This window comes from Psammomys obesus, unplaced genomic scaffold (assembly GCF_907164565.1).
Source record: "Psammomys obesus unplaced genomic scaffold, mPsaObe1.curated_primary_1811, whole genome shotgun sequence".
Classification (NCBI taxonomy): domain Eukaryota; kingdom Metazoa; phylum Chordata; class Mammalia; order Rodentia; family Muridae; genus Psammomys; species Psammomys obesus.
In genome coordinates, this window is record NW_026595981.1 from 2,671,424 (window position 1) to 2,692,228 (window position 20,805).

At 44.6% G+C, this 20,805-nt stretch overlaps 1 protein-coding gene across 1 annotated transcript; it reads left to right on the forward strand.

Moving 5' to 3' along the window:
* Positions 1–798: 798 nt before the first annotated feature.
* Tmigd1 (transmembrane and immunoglobulin domain containing 1) lies at positions 799–18,211 on the forward strand. The gene is made up of 5 exons (XM_055620196.1): positions 799–970; positions 9,995–10,273; positions 12,509–12,787; positions 16,798–16,901; positions 18,167–18,211. Exons 1-5 carry the CDS (start codon positions 892–894, stop codon positions 18,209–18,211), a joined length of 786 nt encoding a protein of 261 aa, XP_055476171.1. The 5' UTR covers positions 799–891.
* Positions 18,212–20,805: the final 2,594 nt, after the last annotated feature.

Here is a 20,805-nt window from a genome sequence, read left to right on the forward strand (position 1 = left end):
CTGTTCATGATGAGCTAGAGAGATGGCTTAGTGGTCAAAAGTACTTTGAACCAAGCGGAAGATCTTGGTTCAAGCCTCAGCCCCTACACTGCGGCTAACAAGCGTAAGTAACTCCAGCTCCAGTGGCTCCAATGCTTTCTTCCTGCCTCCTTGGGTACCAGGCTCACAAGTAATGCAGACATACATGCTGCCAAGACGCCTCAAAACATAAGATAAACAGTTTCTTTCGAAAGACTTCTCTGATTGGAGAGCAGCTTTTCAAATATGACCCAAGTGAGACTTTCTTTTCTCCTCTTATTTTTAGATGTATTCATTTTATTTTATGTGTATGGGTAGCTTGCCTGCATCTGTATGTGCACCAGATGCATGCCTGGTGCCATGGATCCCCTGGAACTGGAGTTTCAGATGGTGGTAAGCAGCCATATAGGTCCTGGGAATTGAACCCGGGTCCTCTTGAGGAACATCCAGTGCACCTAAATGCTGAGCCATATCTCCAGCCTCCTCCCTTTCCCCAGAGAGACTTTCAAAAAAAATGATTTTACTCAGTTAGGACCACCTGAGAATGGAGAATTCGCTTATCTTTCTGTTAAAGTGAGAGTTTACCTAATTTTTTTTTCCCTAGGGAAGATTTTTTTCCTCTTCATGGCCATGTGATATCTTTATCTATATCACTGTAGTTTTCTTTTCATTGCCATAAAAAGTTAAAAACTAAAAGAATTTAATCAGATTTATTTAATTAAAACCTAGAAGGAGTGAACCATTACAGCTGGGATGATTCACTTGGGACTTTAAGTGCCTGATTGGAAGAAAGTTAATAAGCTCATTGCAGATCAAAGTACAGAATTCGCTGCATTCTTCGCCTCCAGGAGCTCTAATCTGCATTCACTAACAATGGTGTGGAAAATCATCAGGCCACTGCAAGCGTGCAAGCTTCTCTTAGTGGTTTTATCTCTGCCGCAGGGGAGGACAAGTAAGTGAATATTCTCTATGACTTTTTTTTTTAGATTTAAAAAGGCAATTATATTAACGTAATGATCTATGGACATTGGGAACAATCTTAAATTTCAATGTGAAATGGCTACCCAAGACTTGGCTCAGGTTTTAGGAGTCAGAAAACATTTTACAATGTGGAGATGAAAAAAAAAAAAAAAACCAACCCTTTTTTGGGGCATTGGGGCTGCTTAAAATCTCCCCAGTGTTGGAATGCACAGTGAAGTTTGACAGCCAAGTCAGACACAGTGCTTGCAAAATAATGCCAGAATAATCTGATGGAAAATACACGGAGTGTTCAAGAAGAAATGGCTATCAGATATTTACATAGACTAGAACTCGTAGATACAGGGTAAAAAGTGAGGAGATACCAGACTTGATGGACTTGCTCTGAGGGGGGGTGGAAAGAGCAGGAAAGCAAGGACTTGAAAAAGACTAGCAAAATGGAAAAAAAAATATTTAAAACGTAAATCCAAAGGTAGAATATAATTATGTCTAATAATTATGACAAGCATCAAAACTGAATATGTATATGGACAAAAACTGAATTAAAAATAATTTTCTTAGGTCGCTGTAATGGTGCACACCTGTAATCTCAACACTCAGGGAGGCAGAGGCAGACGGATCTCTGTGAGTTCAAGGACATCCTGGTCTATAGGTCCAGGACAGCCAAGGCTTCACAGAGAAACCCTGTGTCAAAAAATCGGAACAAAACAAAAAGACAAAACACACACACAAAAAAAACCTTTTCTTGTTAGATATTAGGAATATAGACAAATTGATTCTTGCATTTCTTATATTTTAATAATGGACAGTGCAGTAAAAATTTTAAATGTTTATGATCTGTGAGGTAGGCAAGGTTTTGGGGGTACATAATCAGGATCTACAGCAGGTTTCTCTTTGTTGTTGTTGCTGGGTTTTTTGTTTTGTTTTGCTTTGTTTGTGTTGTTTTTTTGTTTGTGAAAGACTCCCGGTCGAGCCTCTCTAGACGGGGAGACCCCGCTTCCCAAGGAACAGCGAAACCAGCCTTCGGATGCAAGCCGCAAGAGGTTTATTTCGATACACGGGTACCCGGGGCGACAAAGCCTTTCGGAAGACTTGCGCGCCTCTCGGTTGGGGTGACGGGTTTTTATAGGGCTCGGGAGCAAGAAGCACGGTTACAGAAGCGAGAAGCATAGTTACAGGGATCTGATTGGGCGGTTTGAACAAAGCCATAGTTAGGTCACATATTCGAAACAGAGAAGGCGGGAAGACGGACGTGAACTGAGTCACGTAGCCGGAACAGAGAAGGCAGGAAGACGGATGTGAGCTGAGTCACGTAGCTGGAACAGAGAAGGCGGGAAGGCAGATGTTTCAGGCGCCCAACCGCAGATATCCTGCTGTTGGGCATCTGTCCTGCCTTGCCTCTGACCCTGCACTGCTCCAGTCTTGCAAAATAGTGTTGCCAGCATTATGCTAGGGCTTTATTCTTTCATTCCCCCATTTTTCTTCTAGCTTAGAATGGAATCCTTCATTCTACGGGTCTAGGGGGAGTCAATCTCCGTCTCCAGCTGCTTGAGTTGATGATACTGCTGGGTTAGCACTAACGTCTGTATGACGGAGAGCCGGTCCTTCATAAACTGAACTAGCCGATTTAGGATACAAGGCCCAACTAGTAGAATCAGGAGAATTATGATTAGGGGACCCATAATGGAGGAGATCAGGGTGGTAATCCAGGGGGACCGACTAAACCATCTCTCGTACCAGCTCTGTCCTGACTCAAAGAATTGCTGTCTCTGTCTGAGTCTTTCTCTGAGTTTAGCCATATTATCCCTTACCAATCCAGTATGGTCAGCATAAAAGCAACATTTATCCTTTAAAGCTGCACATAGTCCTCCTTCTTGTAAGAGGAGGATATCTAGCCCCCTTTCATTCTGCAAGACTACTTATAAACCTATTAGCCCCCCCCCCGAGCCAGTCTTATCTTTAGTGGATTTTGGGTGCGATGGAGTTTCCATGAGGAGGCTGGAGTCTGATCTTGCTTTGCGTCGCGATGAGCCACCTTGGCATGGGAGGCGTATACCCACGCTGCGATACCGTTGACCTTGAGCGCCGTCGGGGTTGTTAGCAACACAGTATATGGTCCTTTCCAGCGGGGTTCTAAGTTCTTGGTTTGAGGTCGGCGGACCCAAACTGTGTCTCCAATCTGGAACGGATGCGGCACCACCGGTCGGTTTAGCTGTTCCTGGTATGCAGCAGCGATGGGTTTTCAGACTTCTTTCTGGACAATCTGCAGTGCCTGCAAATGAGCTTTTAGAGAGGGGCTGTCAGCAAAGGAGGCTACACAGGGATCAAAGAAGTTAACGACCGGTGGTGGGGCTCCATACAGGATTTCGAAAGGAGTGAGTCTCGTTTGGCAACTGAGTAGGCTGCCCGTTATCCCCCGGAACGTTTTTACGGGCTTCCAAAATGACCCGTAGCTTCTCCTCGGTGGTCAGGAGGGCCTGTAACAGCTGCTGACAATCGTCCCAGGTGGGCTGGTGGGTTACTAAAATGGACTCAATTAAAGCAGTAAGTCTAGAAGGGTCCCTAGAGAAAGGGGGGTTATTGTTTTTCTAGTTATATAGATCTGAAGCAGAAAAAGGCCAGTATTGGAGCTGGCCGTCAGGCCCCGCTCGTAATGGGAGAGCCTGAGATGTGGAATCCGGAGGGGCCTCTCGGCGCCCTCTCAACCGCCCTGCCACCGGGGAAGGAGCCGGTTCCTCCTGAGGTCTGGTTGCGGCGGCTTCTCCCGGCTCTTGGTCGGGGTTTGGGTCCCTATAGGGTAGATATAGGGGTAGTAAGCCAAGGAGAGCTATTATCCTTTTTTTTCTAGGGTCTCTCTAGGCTTTTAGCCCAGTTGCTGCAATATTAGTTTTTATTTTAGCTAAGCAGATGCTCAAGATAATAGCTAATGCCAGGGAGCCACTTTTGACTTAGCATTTCAGCCTGCTAGGGGCGATTTGGGCAAAGATCCATCTTCTGGAGCTTCTTTGATGCTGACCGTTGGACCGTAGGCATCAGGAGCTAGGGAGGCTGAAATGCCAGTCAAAGGCTGGGCAATAGGGCAGTCCCAAGCATCTGGTTAGTTGATCCACCGGAAGAGGCAGGGAGCAATCAGGTCAGCTTCCAGGAAGTCCAGATCTCAGCTTGCAGTCCACAGCTGATCCCAGAACAGAGTTAAACAGGTGAAAATCTGCTGAGACAAATTTAGACTGGAGACAGAAGTTAAAATTTATCTATTGGAAAGATCAGGGAAAATCTCATCTGTGATCCTTTTGAGCTATGCCAGATCCAGGTCAAATCCTGAAACTCAAATGAAATTTAGTACACAAAAGGAAATACATAATTTTAAATACTCAGAAAAGTAACATATCAGCAAATTGAACATTTTGAGAGTAACAGGTAAAACTGCATCCCACTGAATAAGTATCAGCTGTTTGTTTTATAATCCTTTATACACAACTTAAGTGTGTCCACGGTAACATTTTCTTTTTTTCTTTCTTTTTTTTTTTTGTGGGCATAGCTGTTGGTAATTAGCCACGAATGAAGTTTGGCCATTTTTTTTTTATACACTCAGCATCTTTTAGTCCCCATCTCTATGTTCATACTGGAAAGTTAGGCAGAAATACATTACTGGCTTTAGTGCTAAACCCTGGATGCTTGATTTTTCTTTATAAAGTAACTAGAAGGAATAGGTTTAAGATATTCCTGTGTCAAAATCTACCCCAGAAATGGCAGATATTAAGAATACCATACTAAAAGCTATGACCTTTGGGTCAGATATACACATTAAACAGATGTTTTTAACATGATGAGAAGTACCTTTAAGTCTATCTCCAGAAGCCAACCAAAGGAAATTAAAATCTCAACCTGGTGACTGAATAATAAGCAGTCAGTGCTCCATCAACTTATCAGAACTCTATTGATTAATGCCAAAACTCTGAACTTCTGAAATCTCATAACATAAGCACAATAGTAGCAAAGAGGGGGGGGGGAGATCTAAAGTATCTCTCATTTTTAACATGCTTTAAATTACTTTTATATTATTATAACTTATAATTATATACCTTAAAACATTAACTTAGACACTCCAATTTTTTGCATTTATCAACCCTGAAACATTTTCTCAGACTAAATAACAACACTCTAGAGTTTTACAACCTAAACTCCTATATCCTCAGACTCTACATAGGCTCCGTATTTTTTTTTTAATCTAGCTATATATCTTAAGACACAGATAACTAACATGAATTCTGTGAGCAAGGCAAACCTGTTTTTCTTTCTAAATAAGAGATCTAGTACCTAGTAGTTCTAGCTAATGAACTAACAGTGGATCTAATTGTCTTCTCTTTAGCTGCAAAGCTACCGTAAGCTTAGCATAGCCATCAAGGTGTTCAGAGACCTGAGAAGGATAAATTATAAGCTAAATAAATATACCAATCCATGTGTCAATCAAAATGACAGAGGTGACTACTTAGTCCATCACCTAGGCAGTGTCCCTCGCTCCTGTCTCTCACAGCATCCTGAACAGAGGCTGTCCAGCCAGGCACAGAAGGTGAGAGACTGCTTTTACTGCTTCTGTGGAAAGAGGAACAGAAGAGATTGACCTCACCTTGCCTCTCACAATGTGAGACAATGGCTCTTCAGATGTCCCCGGCTTTGTCCACAGCTTAGGCTGGGCCCTAGCAGTGGGCCAGTTGAGGCAATATTGCCCAGTGGTTAGCATACCACAATCCAGAGTCGCAGTCATCTGTCGTTGTGCCCAAATCTTCTCGGAGACCTTGGGGAGCTACTGCCAGGATTTTAGGACTTTCTGTCACAATAAGCTTACACAGTTAAAATGCCATATTCATCAGATCTCTGACAAGCCTGAGGGCCAGCATATCTGAGTTACTCTTTGTCTATCTTTATTATCTGTTTTAAACTGTATAAAAGAAAAACTAAACAAAGACACTAGGTATAACCAACTGCAGTTGTTAGTATAACTTTAAATCTGTTCTTTCTGAACTAAAATCAAAGCAAATCTTTTAATCAGATACAGTTCATAGAGAGCCTAGCAAATCTTGCTGCTCCTACCACTTGCATTAAAATTGAACAGTAAAAAGCTTTGCATTTAGCACTAATCAGATGACTGAACATAACTGAGATACCTGAACAGAAATGATCACAAACTCATGGCTCCACCCTCTTTCTCTCTGGACTAGCATGGCGGCTGACCACGTGTAACTGAACTCAGCTGGAAGCCCTAAACAGATATGGCAGCAAAAATACAGCTTCACGTGCTCTCTATCCCTGAAGATCATGGCGGCTAGTCACGTGTTAGGCTACCACAGGCTGCGACTGACAATACCAAACATAGCCATTAGGTGCTGATGATGATACAGCAAACATTGTGGAGCATTTACAATCCCCCATAACCAACATTTTTAACTTAGTGATTAAATAAGTTTTAGAACCAACTGCATAACATTACAGTACAGAACAATTTTAAACTGTATGAATTATTCTAGCCATACCAAACCTATCAGCCAGAATTTTTTTTCCCCTAAAAGAGCATAAGAAAACATTTTGTAATGAGGAATCACCAGCCTTTTAAATGAACTATAACATATTTAAATACAGTTTTTTTTTCTCAAATCATATTAACTCTCTGGCTTTTTATAATACATCCACTAACCTTTTGCAACATCCTATATACCTTCAGGTTCCTAGCTTCCTTTTTCTGGCTTAACCAGACATTCTTATTTTTTTGCTCTGTCTCTCTTGCTTTTTAGACAACATACAAACTCTCATCAAAATCCTTTCCATCCTAACATGATCCTGCTGGAGCCCAGCGTCCACAATTTGCTTTTTATACGCAAAGCAAAAACAAGTTTCATTACTACAAAGAGGAGTTCTGAAACTGCCAAATTCTTTCTCTAAAATTACTTCCCTGTAGCAGACAAGATGGTCCAAGGTCACATAAACTCTAAGGAACTTAGAACAAGCTTTAAGGAACTTGTTGAAACTTCCTTTTTTTTTTTTATTTGAAGGGTTGTAACATGTTTTTCCATAAACAAAACAGCTTAACAAACAAACAGCTCTCCATAAGATACATTCTAAAAACTGCAATTTTGTTCAATTAGCACAAATCATACGGCTGGGTTTCATTTAATAAAATTGATAAAATAAATATCAAAGTATTTTTATTCTTCCCCAAAGGATCGAGAAACTTTTAAATTTTGTCAGATTACCCAAGATCATTGTCATACCCAAATGCCTGATAAACTTTAAATATTTTATAGCCTTAAACATTTAAACAATTTTTTAAAACCTGTTTTTGCAATATCAAAATAAAGTACCCCTTTTGTAGGAGAGAAGTCACAAGTTATAACCATAGTCTTTAAAAGTCAAAACCAGATTTTAAAACCAGCATTTACCAGTGCAAACAATGTAATTTTTAAAACCAATACCAATCCAAAACAACTCATCCTTTTAACCTAGAAGGAAATGAGAATTATTTGACCAAGGTTTTCTTTTTTTTTTTGAACCCACACCAAGATGGAGGTCACACACCACAACCCACATGGCAAAGTCAAGATGGCGGCGAGGCACTGAGGCACTTTACATACCACGTGATACACTATACATATGCGTTCATAGATCGAATGAACACATAGGCACACATTTTAAACAAGTTTTGTGAGGCCTTACAGAAATTCCTCCAGGACGAGCACCCAGGCCCAAGTCCCTTTCTGGGTAAGGTACTGTAAAAACAGACCTTCAGATTCCCGCTCTGGCTCCTCTGCCACAGAAGCCTGAGTGGTGGGTGGTTCTAGACCACCTCCAGATACTGATGAAGTTGGGGGACGTCTCTCATGGTTTCAGAGAGACTAACACCAAACACAAACCCGATGAACAATAGACAGACAATGACACAAACACAGCGCGCGACACGATTCTGGCGCCAAACCGAAAACAAAATTTCAGATGGAGACTGCGAAGAGGGTCCGGATCCCTCATCTCCCAGAAGAGACACGTAGCCCTCGGACAGGGGCGTAGCCCCAAAAAGTCCGGGTCGGCTCGTGCTTACGGCCCCCAGGGGACTCGAACCCCGGAAACAAGTGGGAGCCAAAGATTGGCCCCCTGTCAGACCCTCTGAGACGTCTCCCAGAGGTGCGGAAGAGAAGTCCAAGTCCGTCGGCTCCTTCTGGCTTCCGCGCTGATACGGAGCGACTCAGCTGAATCGTACAAGTTTTAAGAGATAGAACAGGCAACAAACACGTGACGGAACGAAGACAAGAGACACTCTGCTGGCCAGCTTACCTCCCGATGATGGGTCGGTGGTCCCTGGGCGGGGGTCTCGGATCTCGTTGGAACCTCCAAATGAAAGACTCCCGGTCGAGCCTCTCTAGACGGGGAGACCCCGCTTCCCAAGGAACAGCGAAACCAGCCTTCGGATGCAAGCCGCAAGAGGTTTATTTCGATACACGGGTACCCGGGGCGACAAAGCCTTTCAGAAGACTTGCGCACCTCTCGGTTGGGGTGACAGGTTTTTATAGGGCTCGGGAGCAAGAAGCACGGTTACATTATGCTAGGGCTTTATTCTTTCAGTTTGTTTGTTTTCTTTTCTTTTCTTTTGAGACAGGGTCTCAATAGGTAGCTCTGATTGTCCTAGAATTTGAAATCTAGACCAAGCTGGCCTCAAAGTCGCAGAGATGCCCCTGCCTCTGCCTCCTGGATGCTGGGATTAAAGGTGTGCACCATCATGCCTCAAAGGTTTTTGGGTTTTGCTCTGATTTTTTAGAATTTTTTTTTTTTTTTGCATAGTAATATATGCCTAAATTACAGTTGTTTTCCTGATTCAGAAGCAGGTGACAAAAGTTAGGGCTCCAGCTGCTGCTAGGTCGTCCTCCAACATACATGCTAACAGAGCCTATAACTTGACCATAAGTGTGCCAGGGCCTGCCACTGTGCACACCCGTGCTGAGGCCAGGGAGGACTTGGGGTGTCTTCCTGTACTCTCTGCACTTTACTGCCTTGAGGCAGAGTCTCACACTGAAAGAGAAACGTTGTATTTCCGCTGAGCTGACCAGTAAGCTCTCCGGCTCCACCCATCTCTACTCCCCAGTGCTGGGGCTCCAGGTACTCACAGCCATGCCCAGCTTGAAGGTGCAAATGCAGGTCCTCAGTCTTGCAGAGCACGCATCCTTCCTTACCTGCTGAGCCAGCGATCCAGCCCCCTTGTTCTATTTCCTGGTGTTTCAGATGGAACCTGGAGCCTTTAAGCTAATTGAGCATTCTTCCAAGCTACATTTCCAGTCTTTTGCCTCATTTGTTAGATCATAAATAAGTGTTTTAAAAATCTGAGAGAGAGCCAGGTGGGTTGGTACACACCTGTGACCCAGCACTTGGGAAGACAAAAGACGTCTGGTTGTCCTCCTGTCGATCAAACAAACGGCCTGTGTATGAGCCTAGCATCAGGATGTAAAAACCTCCAGGTGATTTCCATGTGCAGCAAAACATTTTTAATATTTTTCTTATTAACTAACAATACGTTATGTCACGCTCTCACACCTGCAATCCTAGCATCTGGCAAGCTGATGCAGGAGGATCTTGTTTGAACAAGCAAACAAACAAAAAACATTTTTTATTTATCTCCGTGTAAAACCATACAGATTGATAGAATTGTTGAGAGTATATTTTACTGCGTTTATGTAAGATAATTTATTTAACCAATCCTCTGTTGATGGACAGCTAGGTAAGAAGCCGCCTATCTTTTTTTTTTTTATTTGTATGGTTGGTTGTTTTTTGTTTGTTTTTTGAGACAGGGTTTCTCTGCATAGCCTTGGCTGTCCTGGACTCACTTTGTAGACCAGGCTGGCCTTAAACTCACAAAGATCTGCCTGTCTCTGCCTCCCAGAGTGCTGGGATGACAGGTGCGCCCCACCACCGGGTCAGGCTGACACCTGCCTATCTTAATAGTTTTTTCCTGTACCCTCAGGTTCGGTTTTAACTGTGAATGGTAAAACTGAGGACTATATCCTGGACACAAGCCCTGGTGTCCAAGCATCTCTGGAATGTGCTGTTCAAAACCACAGTAGAGATGAAGAACTTCTCTGGTACAGGGAAAACGAAGCAGTAGATTTGAAAAGTGGAAACAAAATCAACACCAGTTCAGTATGCGTGTCTTCCATCAAGGAAGATGAAGACGGAGTCCGCTTCACCTGCAAGCTGCAGAGGGATCAGACTGTGTCTGTTTCAGTGGTGCTGAATGTGACTTGTGAGTTGAGGGGAAAGAACCCGCCTGTCAATCGTGGATGTCCTCACTGAGCTAAGTGACCATTGAAATGTCAGTCTTGATTTGGCCACACTGCCCAGTTCATGTTCCCACAGGAAACATCAGAATTCCTGTTTCCCTGTGCCCTTGGGAGTGCCAGCTGTCTGCTAGCTGCATTTGAGGTCCAATGCCCACCCTCCCACATACGGCCTCACAATGTTGCCCAGGCTAGCTTCAGACTTCATGGGCCCAAGTCATTGTTCTGTCTCACTCTTCCAAAGTCAGCCACTGTGTCTAGGTTATTCATTTCTTGAACTAAGAAAAATGAGGATTTTTAACTCTTTTCTGTGAAATGTCTGCCCATACCTTTTAACTATGTTCCCATTTGGGTATTTGTACCTTTTTCTCATTAATTTGTATCAGCAGCAGGGCCTGGTTATGCGAAGCTTTATAACTTTAGCACTGATATAGAGCCTGAGGCAGAAGGATGTCACTTACAGGCCAGCCTGGACTATACAGCAAGACCTTATCTCAAAGACAGCAACAATAACAAAACCAGGAGGGATCCCGGAAGTGACTATGCTGGGCATCGAAGAGAATGTTTTAGCTTTATTTGAGATGTACCGATTTTCTTAAGGGCCAGTATTCCTGTATAGAGGACTTGCTTAAACAATCATTACCATCAAATGGTATTTGTGGACAAATGGAACTGTTGTATTTGGAGATTCTGTTCTCTATTTCAGCAGCTTCCTATGTGTCTTCAATACTACATAACATCCTTTTTGGATACAGATACAGAATGAGTTTGAACTCATTCCAAAGAGCAACAAAATGCCATTCTTCTGAGTAATTTTTTAATAACACAGCCTACTCAGAGTCTAATTACTCAGTGTGCAGATGATACAAGCCCCTTTTCTTTCTTCTCCAGGCCTACCTCCTTCCTTACTGCCTATTCTTTAACCATTTTATTAATTTCCTGGACCTCTGAAAATAAATACAAGGGGCAGAAATAAGAAGTGGAAACTGACCTGGTCATTTCTTCTTCTAGAGGTGGGAAGGTCTTGGTGGAGGGTGAGGGTTGGAGTCACTTAGTGAAGATGACTGTGTCTGACTATCCACGGACTACAATTGCTCTTGTGGAGGACATATGAGAAGAGGCAAGAGTCCAGAGAGGCAAGAGTCCACAGCTGAGAGGCTTCCTGAAGCGTGGTGACCTTTGGAGAGGGTCACTGAGCCAGGGCAAACATGTGGCCTTGGCAAAGGTGATCAAAGAAAATGCAAAGCTGGAGGGTGTGAAGGCTTTTCAAATCACTGCCATGTTTTTAATGGGAGTTAGCCTGAGAGCAACCCCACTTCTTTACAGAGATTGTGGCAACTAATCTTCACAGAAAGGTGTCCTCCAAGTGTGTGTGTGTTTGTTTGTGTAGATGAGGAAACTGAAAGTTAACAGTTAAGTAGTTGTCCGAAAGTCACAGCAGATAGGTGAGGAACTAGGTACCATGCTTGACTCTAGTATTGTATTGGTTTAGCTGACCCTTGTGCAAATTGGGCTATTGTATTTGCTCGGAAAACAAGGACTGTTTTTGAAACAGGGTCCTAATATGTTGCCCTGATTAGCCTGAAATTTGCTATGTAGACCAGGCTGGTCTTAAACTCATAGAGCTCTCTTTGCCTCTGCCTCCCAAATGCTGGGATTAAAGGCGTGCACCACCGTGCTCAGATATTATTATATATGTTATGTATAATAGTCATATACTTCATACAATCCTTATCATATACTTCAGGAATATCTTTTCTTAAAGACAGATTTTAACTTAAATTATTTTATTATTATATGTGTAGGAATGTTTTACCTGCATGTGTACTATATGTGTGCCTAGTACCAATATAACCAGAAGAAGGCATTAGATCCCTGGTAACCTGACTTATAGACAGTGAGCTGACATGTGGTTGCTGGGAATTGAACTCAGGAACTCTAGAAGAGCAGCCAGTGCTCTTAACTACTGAGTCTCTCTCCAGCCCCTCTATCTCTAAAGTTCTATGGAGTTAGGAATAAAATGTTTGCCATTTACTCTCATGTCCCTAGTTCCTAGCTGTGTATAATGCTATTCCATACAACCCACCCCACCCCCCAGCAAGGGGTGAGTACACCCTGAGGAAGATGGAAGGGCTTGGGGTACTGAATTGCTGACAGTCAACTAACTGCTGCCTGTTTCTGACTGATCTTGAATCTTACAGTTCCCCCTCTCCTAAGCGGAAACAGCTTCCACACTGTGGAGGAAGACAGCAATGTAAGGCTGGTTTGCAACGTGAAATCCAACCCTCAAGCGCAAATGGTGTGGCATAAAAACGACGACACCTTGTTTTTAGAGAAGGGCCGTCACCAAATCCAACAGACGAGGGAGTCTTTACAGCTGTCAATCGCCAAGGTCAAGAAGTCTGACAATGGAACCTACAACTGCATTGCTAGCTCATCTTTGAAGACCGAGACCATGGACTTCCACCTGGTGGTCACAGGTAACCCCTCTTAAGTGCTTGCTCAGCGTGATGCAAAAGTCAGGAGCAGGCTCGGTCGCCCTCCTCAGGGGCAACAAATGATGGTGACCGCTTTCATTCCTAGCTAAGATTTTCACTGGAAAATTATCCCATCCAAGGGATTTTTCCTTAGGAATTTTATCTGAGTCAGGCTTAGTGTCACGAGCCTCTAATCTCAGCAATACGGAAGGCTAGAGCAGAAAGATTTCGAGTTCAAGTCCTGTGTGGATAACTGAGTGAGCCCGTGTCTCAGAGTTAAAACAAAATAAAAAGATCTGGAAGGTGGGGCTATAGCTCCGTTGGCAGGGTGCTTTCCTTGTATGAAGGAGGTCTTACTGCAAGAGCTGGGATAGCTCAGTGGTAGAGGGTTTGCTCTAAAAAAAGAAATTTTTTTTTTTTTTCTAAACCTGGCATGGTGGACCCACGCTTTTCATCCCAGCACTTGAAAGGCAGAGGCGGGCTGATCTCTAATAGTCCAAGGCCAGCCTGGTCTATAGAGCAAGTTCCCGGCCAGGCAGATCTACACAGTGAGACCTTATTTTGAGGGGTGGAGGGGGAGGAAGAAAGAAAGAAAAAAAATTAGAAGACTCATGCCCACTCCATACAGACCAGTGGCTTTTGAGCGAAGATTGAGGACCAAGGCAGAACTTCTACAGATTTCTTTCAGCACCGATGTGTGCACAAACTAGCTATGAGTTCCCAGCCTGTAACAGAGGTAACAGAAGAGAATTCAGAAATGCGTGCATGCACACAGGTGCGCACGCACACACAGTTTAGATTAAAAAAAAAAAAAAGCTCTCTGCAACTCTTGTATCCTGTCATCTGCCGAGCAGACGGTGTGGGGAAAGATGGCCAACCACCCACTCAAGCTTTTCTTATCACTCAGTGACAATGGTGAACCGTGAGGTTGGGGCTGTTTTCCTTAGATTTCTTTTCCTTTCTAAAGATTTCTTCCTTCTGCTTTATGTGAGCAACGGTTTGTTTGAGTGTCTGTATGTGCACCGTCTGCATGCATCTCCTTGGATTTCTTGCTCGGACAAAGAGGAAACTGAACTACTTGATGCCACAAAAGCACACCGCTCCTTTGTACACGGCTGGTCTTGGGCAGGGACTCAGGGAGCAACCAAACAAGCTGAGGCTCCTGCATCCTGCTGGAACATTACTCACTAGGCCTACTCATTGCCATCCTCACCATTTCCCAGGAAACAAACCCACCTCCTACCTACTTGTCTGGACTGCTATCTTATTTCCTCCCCACACTAGAGAGCCTGGGAAACAAATACAGTGGCGGGTGGGGAGGGAGTGCCAGCTGCCTGCCTGCCTGTCACTGTGGTTACCAAGCTGCTCAGTAATTTGTCCTACAGGGCCATGACAGTAAGCCTTGGCGCTTCCTGGTTAAAATGCAACGACCCACAGGGTGATGTGGCTCACGCCTGTAATCCCAACACTCTGGGAGGCAGAGGCAGGCGGACTGCTGAGAGTTCCAGGCCAGCCTGGTCTACAAAGTGAGCCCAGGACAACCAGGGCTACACAGAGAAACCCTATCTCCAAAGACAAAAACAAAAACAGCAACAACAAAATACATACAAAACAACAAACAAACGAACAAAAAATCCGCTGTGTCCAAAGAGCAGAAACAATGGAAGGGACTCTGCCCTGAAGCCTGTGGGGTTTTTGTTTGTTTTTTTAACCTCCCCAAGAACCTTGACACAAACATGGTAGGATAAGGCTCTTGTGGTGCCATCTCTAGCCAGCTGTGAGGCCATACTTGAAGACTTGGTGATTATAGTGTCCCTTTCGGTTACGAAGAGAGCATAATTGCTCTATAACCACAGGGTTTTCTGTTTTCTGTTTTTTGTCACACTGCTTGCGTGGCAATCAGCAAATGCCTTTCAGGTGGGCAGAAACTTGTTTTGGGTGGAGTTCTGCCAAAGCAGCTTCTTTTCTGCCTTCTTTTCTGCTCCGTTACTTCCTGGGCTGTCTGCTTGCCTTCACACAAGGTCGCTGCTGCCTCTCAGCAGGATCTGATGCCAAATTTCCCACAAGTGCCCCCAGCTTCACTGCTCAGTGGGGGTAGTTTCTAAAGGCTGTGGAACACCAAAAATGACAGGCAGCTTCTCGCCAGCATCCGATTTAGCCCACACATTAGAAATTATTTCATCCTAATGGTCTGGGGGAAGGGGCTGAGGTTGTTTGCAGATAGGAGCATCAAGGGAAGGAGTGCAAATGGTTTCATGGGACCAAGTCACCTCCAACAGGAACGTGGACTGGGAAGTGAGCCAGTAGGTCAGTGAGATTATGTCAGCCTGGTTTGTGAAAGGAAAGCTGTCACGTGTTGCTTCATGACTTTCAGTTTGGTAAAAGGTCTTCCAATCTGAGACTGCACTGTGATTTCTCCTCCTGATCACCTGGGCTTTGCTTCCTCTCCGTTCTGATATGTTTCCTGGATGTAGTAGAGAGGTCTCCAGGAAGGTCAGGACCCCGGTCTGTCTCAGAGTTGATGAATACAGAGCCAGGGCTTTCTGGAAGGCACATCAGGCAAACCTCTGTGAAGAGCTGGCACCACCCACACCTTCATGAGAACAACTTTTGGTCAAGACAGCTGAGAGAGGGCCGACGTGAAGGGCGCGTTGGAGCTGGATAGCTCAGTGGCAGACATTCCAAGTGGCCTGTGCCAGACCCCGGGTTCTCCCCTAGTACTCCCACAGAAAAAATGTGAGGATGTTTAGCATGTTTAATTCATTTATCCCACCCCAGCACTCATCCTGAGTAGGAGCTGAGAGAAAGAATTGGAAGAAAAGGTTTAAAAGATAGTTGGTTGGGCCGGCAAGCTAGCTCAGTGGGCATTTCTTGCCAAGCCTGATACCCCGAGTTCTATCTGTAGTTCCCACATGGTAGGAGAACTAGCGTGCACAAGCTGTCCTCTGACCTCCACGTGTGTGCTGTGAACGCCGTCCATACCTCCACACAAATGAACTTATATTGTGGGCTTCCGGGTATAGGCGAGTGGGCGTCGATTCTGAGGCACCTTGGTTGCTGCAGCTCCCCGCACTGTCCGTCTTTGTCATTTAGAGACAACCTTTGTCTCTAAATGACAAAGGTTGGGAAGGCTGGTGACTGGAGTCTTCCTTGCAGACCTCTGGGTCAGATCCTTTTGGGGGTTGTGTATCAGGTACCCTGCACATCAGATATTTACATTAAGATTCATAACAAAAGCTGGGCATGGTGGTGCACCCCTATGGTCCCAGCACTCAGGGAGGCAGAGGCGGGCAGATCTCTGTGAGTTCGAGACCAGCCTTTGCCTTTCCACCTTTTGTCTTCTTGCTCTCCTGGATACCTCCCTTCTCTTTCCCATTCCAAGATTCCTCCTAAAAACCTCTGTACTTTTGAGAAGACGTTGACTTCAATTAAAAGATGATTGGTTGGGCCAGCATGATAGCTTGGTGGGCATACAGTTTACTTCTGCTTTCTGTGTAGCAAAGGAAGAAAAGGAAGAAGGAAGGAAGGAAGGAAGGAAGGAAGGAAGGAAGGAAGGAAGGAAGGAGAGAGAGAGAGAGATTACTAGGCAGTTCTGGCCCATACATTTAGACAGGTGGATCTCTGTGAGTTTGAGGCCAGCCAAGTCTACAGAGTAAGTTCTAGGACAGCCAGGGCTACATAGAAAAACCCTGTCTTGAAAAAAAAATTGGGAAAAAAAATATAATAGAAAAATCACAAAATGGTACACGTCGTCATTTTGGGTGAGGTACTTGTGTTTCAGAAACTCTTTTCACAAAGGAATGGGTTTAAAATCTGCCTCTGCCATTTATTAATTCTGTGATTTTAGAAAAGTAACCAAATCTGTCAAAGACCCCCCCATTCCTTCTCTTTCGGGGTTGTTTGAAGATTTAATTAAAAGGGTGGCATATACAGAGTTCAGTATGAACCATTCCTGACTCATTAGAAACACAGAAGTTAGAAGCTAGCTACTTTTCCTTGCACTTTCCCAACAGACAAATCTCCTGTCGTGCCCATCGAGCCAATCATTGCTGCTTCTGTCGTGGTTGTCTTGACACTGGCTTTTGGAGTGCTTGCTAGGAGGAAAAGGATAATGAAGGTACCTGATTATTCCGAATCCTGGGGTAAAAGGTCGTCTGAGAGGCTGGGGCTGGGGCTGGGGCTCGGCGCTGGACTGCATGCCTCGCATGTACAAGGCTCTGGTATCTCTCCTGCGCACAGCTTTACAAAGAAGAGATGTGCATAGGGACAAAGCCTGAGTGGTGATACCTATGGTGTCACAGGTGTGGGCTTTGGAGCTGGTTTTCCACGCTTGTCTTCCCAGTGCTTTGGAAGCAGGAAGCTCTGGAGTCTAAGTCCAAGCTGGGCTGCAGAGTCAAATCTTGTTTCAAAAACAAAAACCTCAATCAATAACTTTCCCTTTTGTCATTGCTATGGTGCCCTTGGTACAATAAACAAACACTGGGAACAGAGATCTGCTTACTCTGCTCCTGATCACAGCAGCCATAAGCTCCACTACTGTGGGCTGGAGTTTGAGTTGCCAACGGCTGACATCATTGTTTCCTGTGTTTCAGAGTATGTGCATGCTTAGGCTAATGCTGTGCATTTGACTCTGCCAGATCACTCGGCCCAAAGAGGACACATGTGGCAGAAAACCTCTAAAGAGAGCCGGAATGCCCTAGGCTGAACTCATCAGTCAGCAAGTGGCATTCCCAGTACTACAGTAACTAGATCTGACTTGGCAACAGTGTTTCCCAAGAAGAAATTTGCCACACCCTCTATTCCAGTCCAAAACATTTTTCCAAAGAAAGGAAGGAAGGGGTGGACGGAGAGAGGAAGGGGGTGGGGAGGAAGGAAGGGGGAAGGGAGGAAGGGGGAAATTTAGAGAAAGAGAGAGGGGAGAGGAGGAAGGGAGAGACGAGAAAGAAAAAAGGACAAACTAGACAGAAAGGATTGTTCAGTCGGTAAGGGCTCTTGTGACCAAGCCTGATGACTTGAGTTCAATTCCTGGAGCCTATATGAGGAAAAGGATGGACACCTGCAAGTTGACTTCTGTCCCCCACAGATGTACTAAGGCTCGACACTCCTCTACCATGTACACACACACACACACACACACACACACACAGCACAAGAGGTTAGAGGTGAGTGTGATCTAATGTAAACCCTGGAAACATTCTGATTAAGACTTGTATTTTCTCAGAGTCCCATAAAATCTATCCGTGTGGTCAAGGAAAAGAGACCTTGAGCCCACACAGAGATGACTGCACCGCAGTCCATAGCATTCACTGCCATGCACTCAAAATGTTTACGCCTGGCCTTGGGAAAGAAGGCAAACTCATGCACTTTGTGCTTGCCTTTCAGCTCTGTGTGAAAGAGAATGCCCGGAGCACAGAAACAGCTCTGTAAGTGCTCTGGTGGGGGGGTAGGGGTCAGGGGTAGGAGTGAGGGACCACAGAGGAATGCCTGTTCCAGGCCTTCTCTTCCAGAGATGAGAGGCGCTGGAAGGTGAAGGGGTTCAGAGGAAAACAGAGAGCGGAAAAAACCTGCCTCCACTTAGAGGAAGAGCTGGGAAGGTTGCTCAGAGCAAGGAACACCTTGGGGCTTTCTGCCTATTCTCTAAGCAGGTTTGGCGGAGGCTTGCACAACTGCATTGCCACACAAGCCTCTGAGGGAGCTTGTTCTGGTAGGAGCCACTGTTTCACTATCTTCACACAGCAAGGCTAGGGCGCTGGGCCTTGTGTCCCCTGGCTGTGGAGCCGGCACAACACACAAAGGCGTCTGCCACAGAGGATAGAGTTTGTTTTGGCTTTTTTCCTTATTACTACGATCACTGTTAAAATTGATTTCTTGATTCATTTCAGATGAGAAGGCTGAGCCGCCACCTAACCCGTGAAGAGGTTTGCATCAGGACCATCTTGATCTGCATAGCGTTGTCTGTATTTATTGCCATTTTAGAATTCACTCATGTCAGATTGTCAGAGGTTATAGAGAAGCAATTTTTAATTACTGAAAAGTAGGTGTTATGGCTAATTTGATCTACTCGTGGAACTATTTTATGATCGAGGGTTCAGAATAAAAAGATTTTGGAAAGCCCTCTCCTGAAGTATATGTTAATTACAATTTATCCCTAATAGATTGGTAACTGCGTACCATTAAACTTATATTTTTTTGCATAGGCGATTAACTGACATTTGGGTTTTCTAAATGGGTGCAATAGCTGAAAAGCAAAGCAGAGACTGACATAGAATGATGGCGTTCCTAAGTTGCCAGGGAGCTCATAACAACATAAATTACCTCCCGCTGTCAAGAATTGCCTCATTAGCGTCTCGGGACTAGAAGGAAGGGTCTAATCTCAGAATGTGTCGTGAAAATTTTAGCATCTGTCCTTGTTTTTCTTATCTCAACACAGCTGACACTGTCATAAAACTGATGTGTGCTGTGGAATGTGCAAAGGGCAGGGAGTAGGGCTGGGTGGCTCGATGGCGCCTCTCACCAGTACCCTTCGCCTCTTTTCCTGGAGTGATCTCCTTATGAGTCAGCATGCACTCACCCCATAGAGATCAGCCTTAAATCGCAGCTCACTTATCGTCCATCGCTGACTCCTCCGCTTCCATTTTTTCCCTTCCTGATTTTTCCCGTCTTAAGAATTTATGCTTCTCTTTCCCGTACAACTGGGGCAGGCTGGGCAAGACATCTTTAACATCTCCATAAAAACCCACTTCTAACTTGAAATTTCCCTTTTGTTTTGTTTCTTGGTGTTTTGAAGTACTTGGAGTTAAATCTATTACCCTTTGCATCGTACACCAGAGACTTAGCCTCTACCCTTTTCAGAATGTGTTTAGCATAATAAATAGGCTAGAAAGTGGAGGGGGAGGAGGAGAAGGGGGGAGTTGAAAGATGATCTGGCTTCAAGCAGGATTTCTCCAAATAGAATCTGGAAGCCTGGTAAGATGCTGAAGAATAAAGCGGCAGGATTCTGGATGCGTGCTTAGATGATTAGGGAGAAGCCTAGACCCTATAAAGCAAAGCAGAACTCAGGCAATGACAGGTTGGGGTAGTTTGTTTTAAAAGGAAAAGGAAGTGAAGATGTGCATATGGAAATGGAGGTGGAATCTGGAAGCCTGGTTCTGTTCTTGGCTTCATGCCTTGGGGAGTCCTTTCCCCTCCCCTGTGAGTTTGGAAAACATGGAGGCTGGATTAGGGGAGCATTGAAGCGTTCATGTTATCTTGACAATTCTGGTTCCCACATGCCAGTAAATGTGGGAAAGAGCTGACAAGGACTGAAGAGGTAATTCCTTTGCCCCACCTAGCCAAATTATGAATCACAATGTGTTCTAGAGCGTGGAACAATGCTTGAGAATTGCAGGTCATCGGCAGAGAGTTCCTTCACCCGTGTATAACACAGTGGCCTTGTACATTGGCACAAGGCCGTGGACAACACAGCAATATCATAAAGTGACACTGTGTGTTGTTTTGCCTTTTGGTTCAGGGAAAACGGAGTCAGTATTGTACCAGCTTTCCTGTTAAGAGCAATGTGAGCTGCTTAGGACATTGGATTCCAGGCCTCAGAAGCAGACTGCGGAGCCCAGTGTTTTCCCTAGTTACTTAGAGGTGACCGAAATCCGAACACTTGGACTCCACGTTTTGACTTGAAATCAAGTCCCAGTCTTTCCATTAATGAGGACACCTTTTATTTTTCTTTTTGAACTTCATTCTCTTTTTAAAGATTTTTAAAATTTTTGATTACCTGTGTATCAGTTATGTGTGATTATGTGTGCGTCTGTGTGCTGCTATGTACATGTACAGCATGCAATGCCCGAGGAGAACGGAAGAGGGCATCCGAGCCCCTGGAATTGGAGTTACAGATGGTTCTGAGCCGCTTGACCTGGGTCCTGGAACCTACGGTCATCTACATCTGCAGGAGCAGTTTGTGCCTTTAACTGCCAAGCCATCTCTCCAGCTTCCCACCCTCCTTTTGTTCTTTTTTTCTTCCTCCCCAG

What these genes read in the sequence shown, in the direction of transcription:
- Tmigd1 (XM_055620196.1), top strand. Translation starts at nt 892, where the DNA reads ATGGTGTGGAAAATCATCAGGCCACTGCAAGCGTGCAAGCTTCTCTTA. An exon ending in AGTGGTGCTGAATGTGACTT is followed by an intron (nt 10,274 to 12,508) that starts GTGAGTTGAGGG and finishes TGAATCTTACAG; the next exon opens with TTCCCCCTCTCCTAAGCGGA. An exon ending in GGAGGAAAAGGATAATGAAG is followed by an intron (nt 16,902 to 18,166) that starts GTACCTGATTAT and finishes CTTGCCTTTCAG; the next exon opens with CTCTGTGTGAAAGAGAATGC.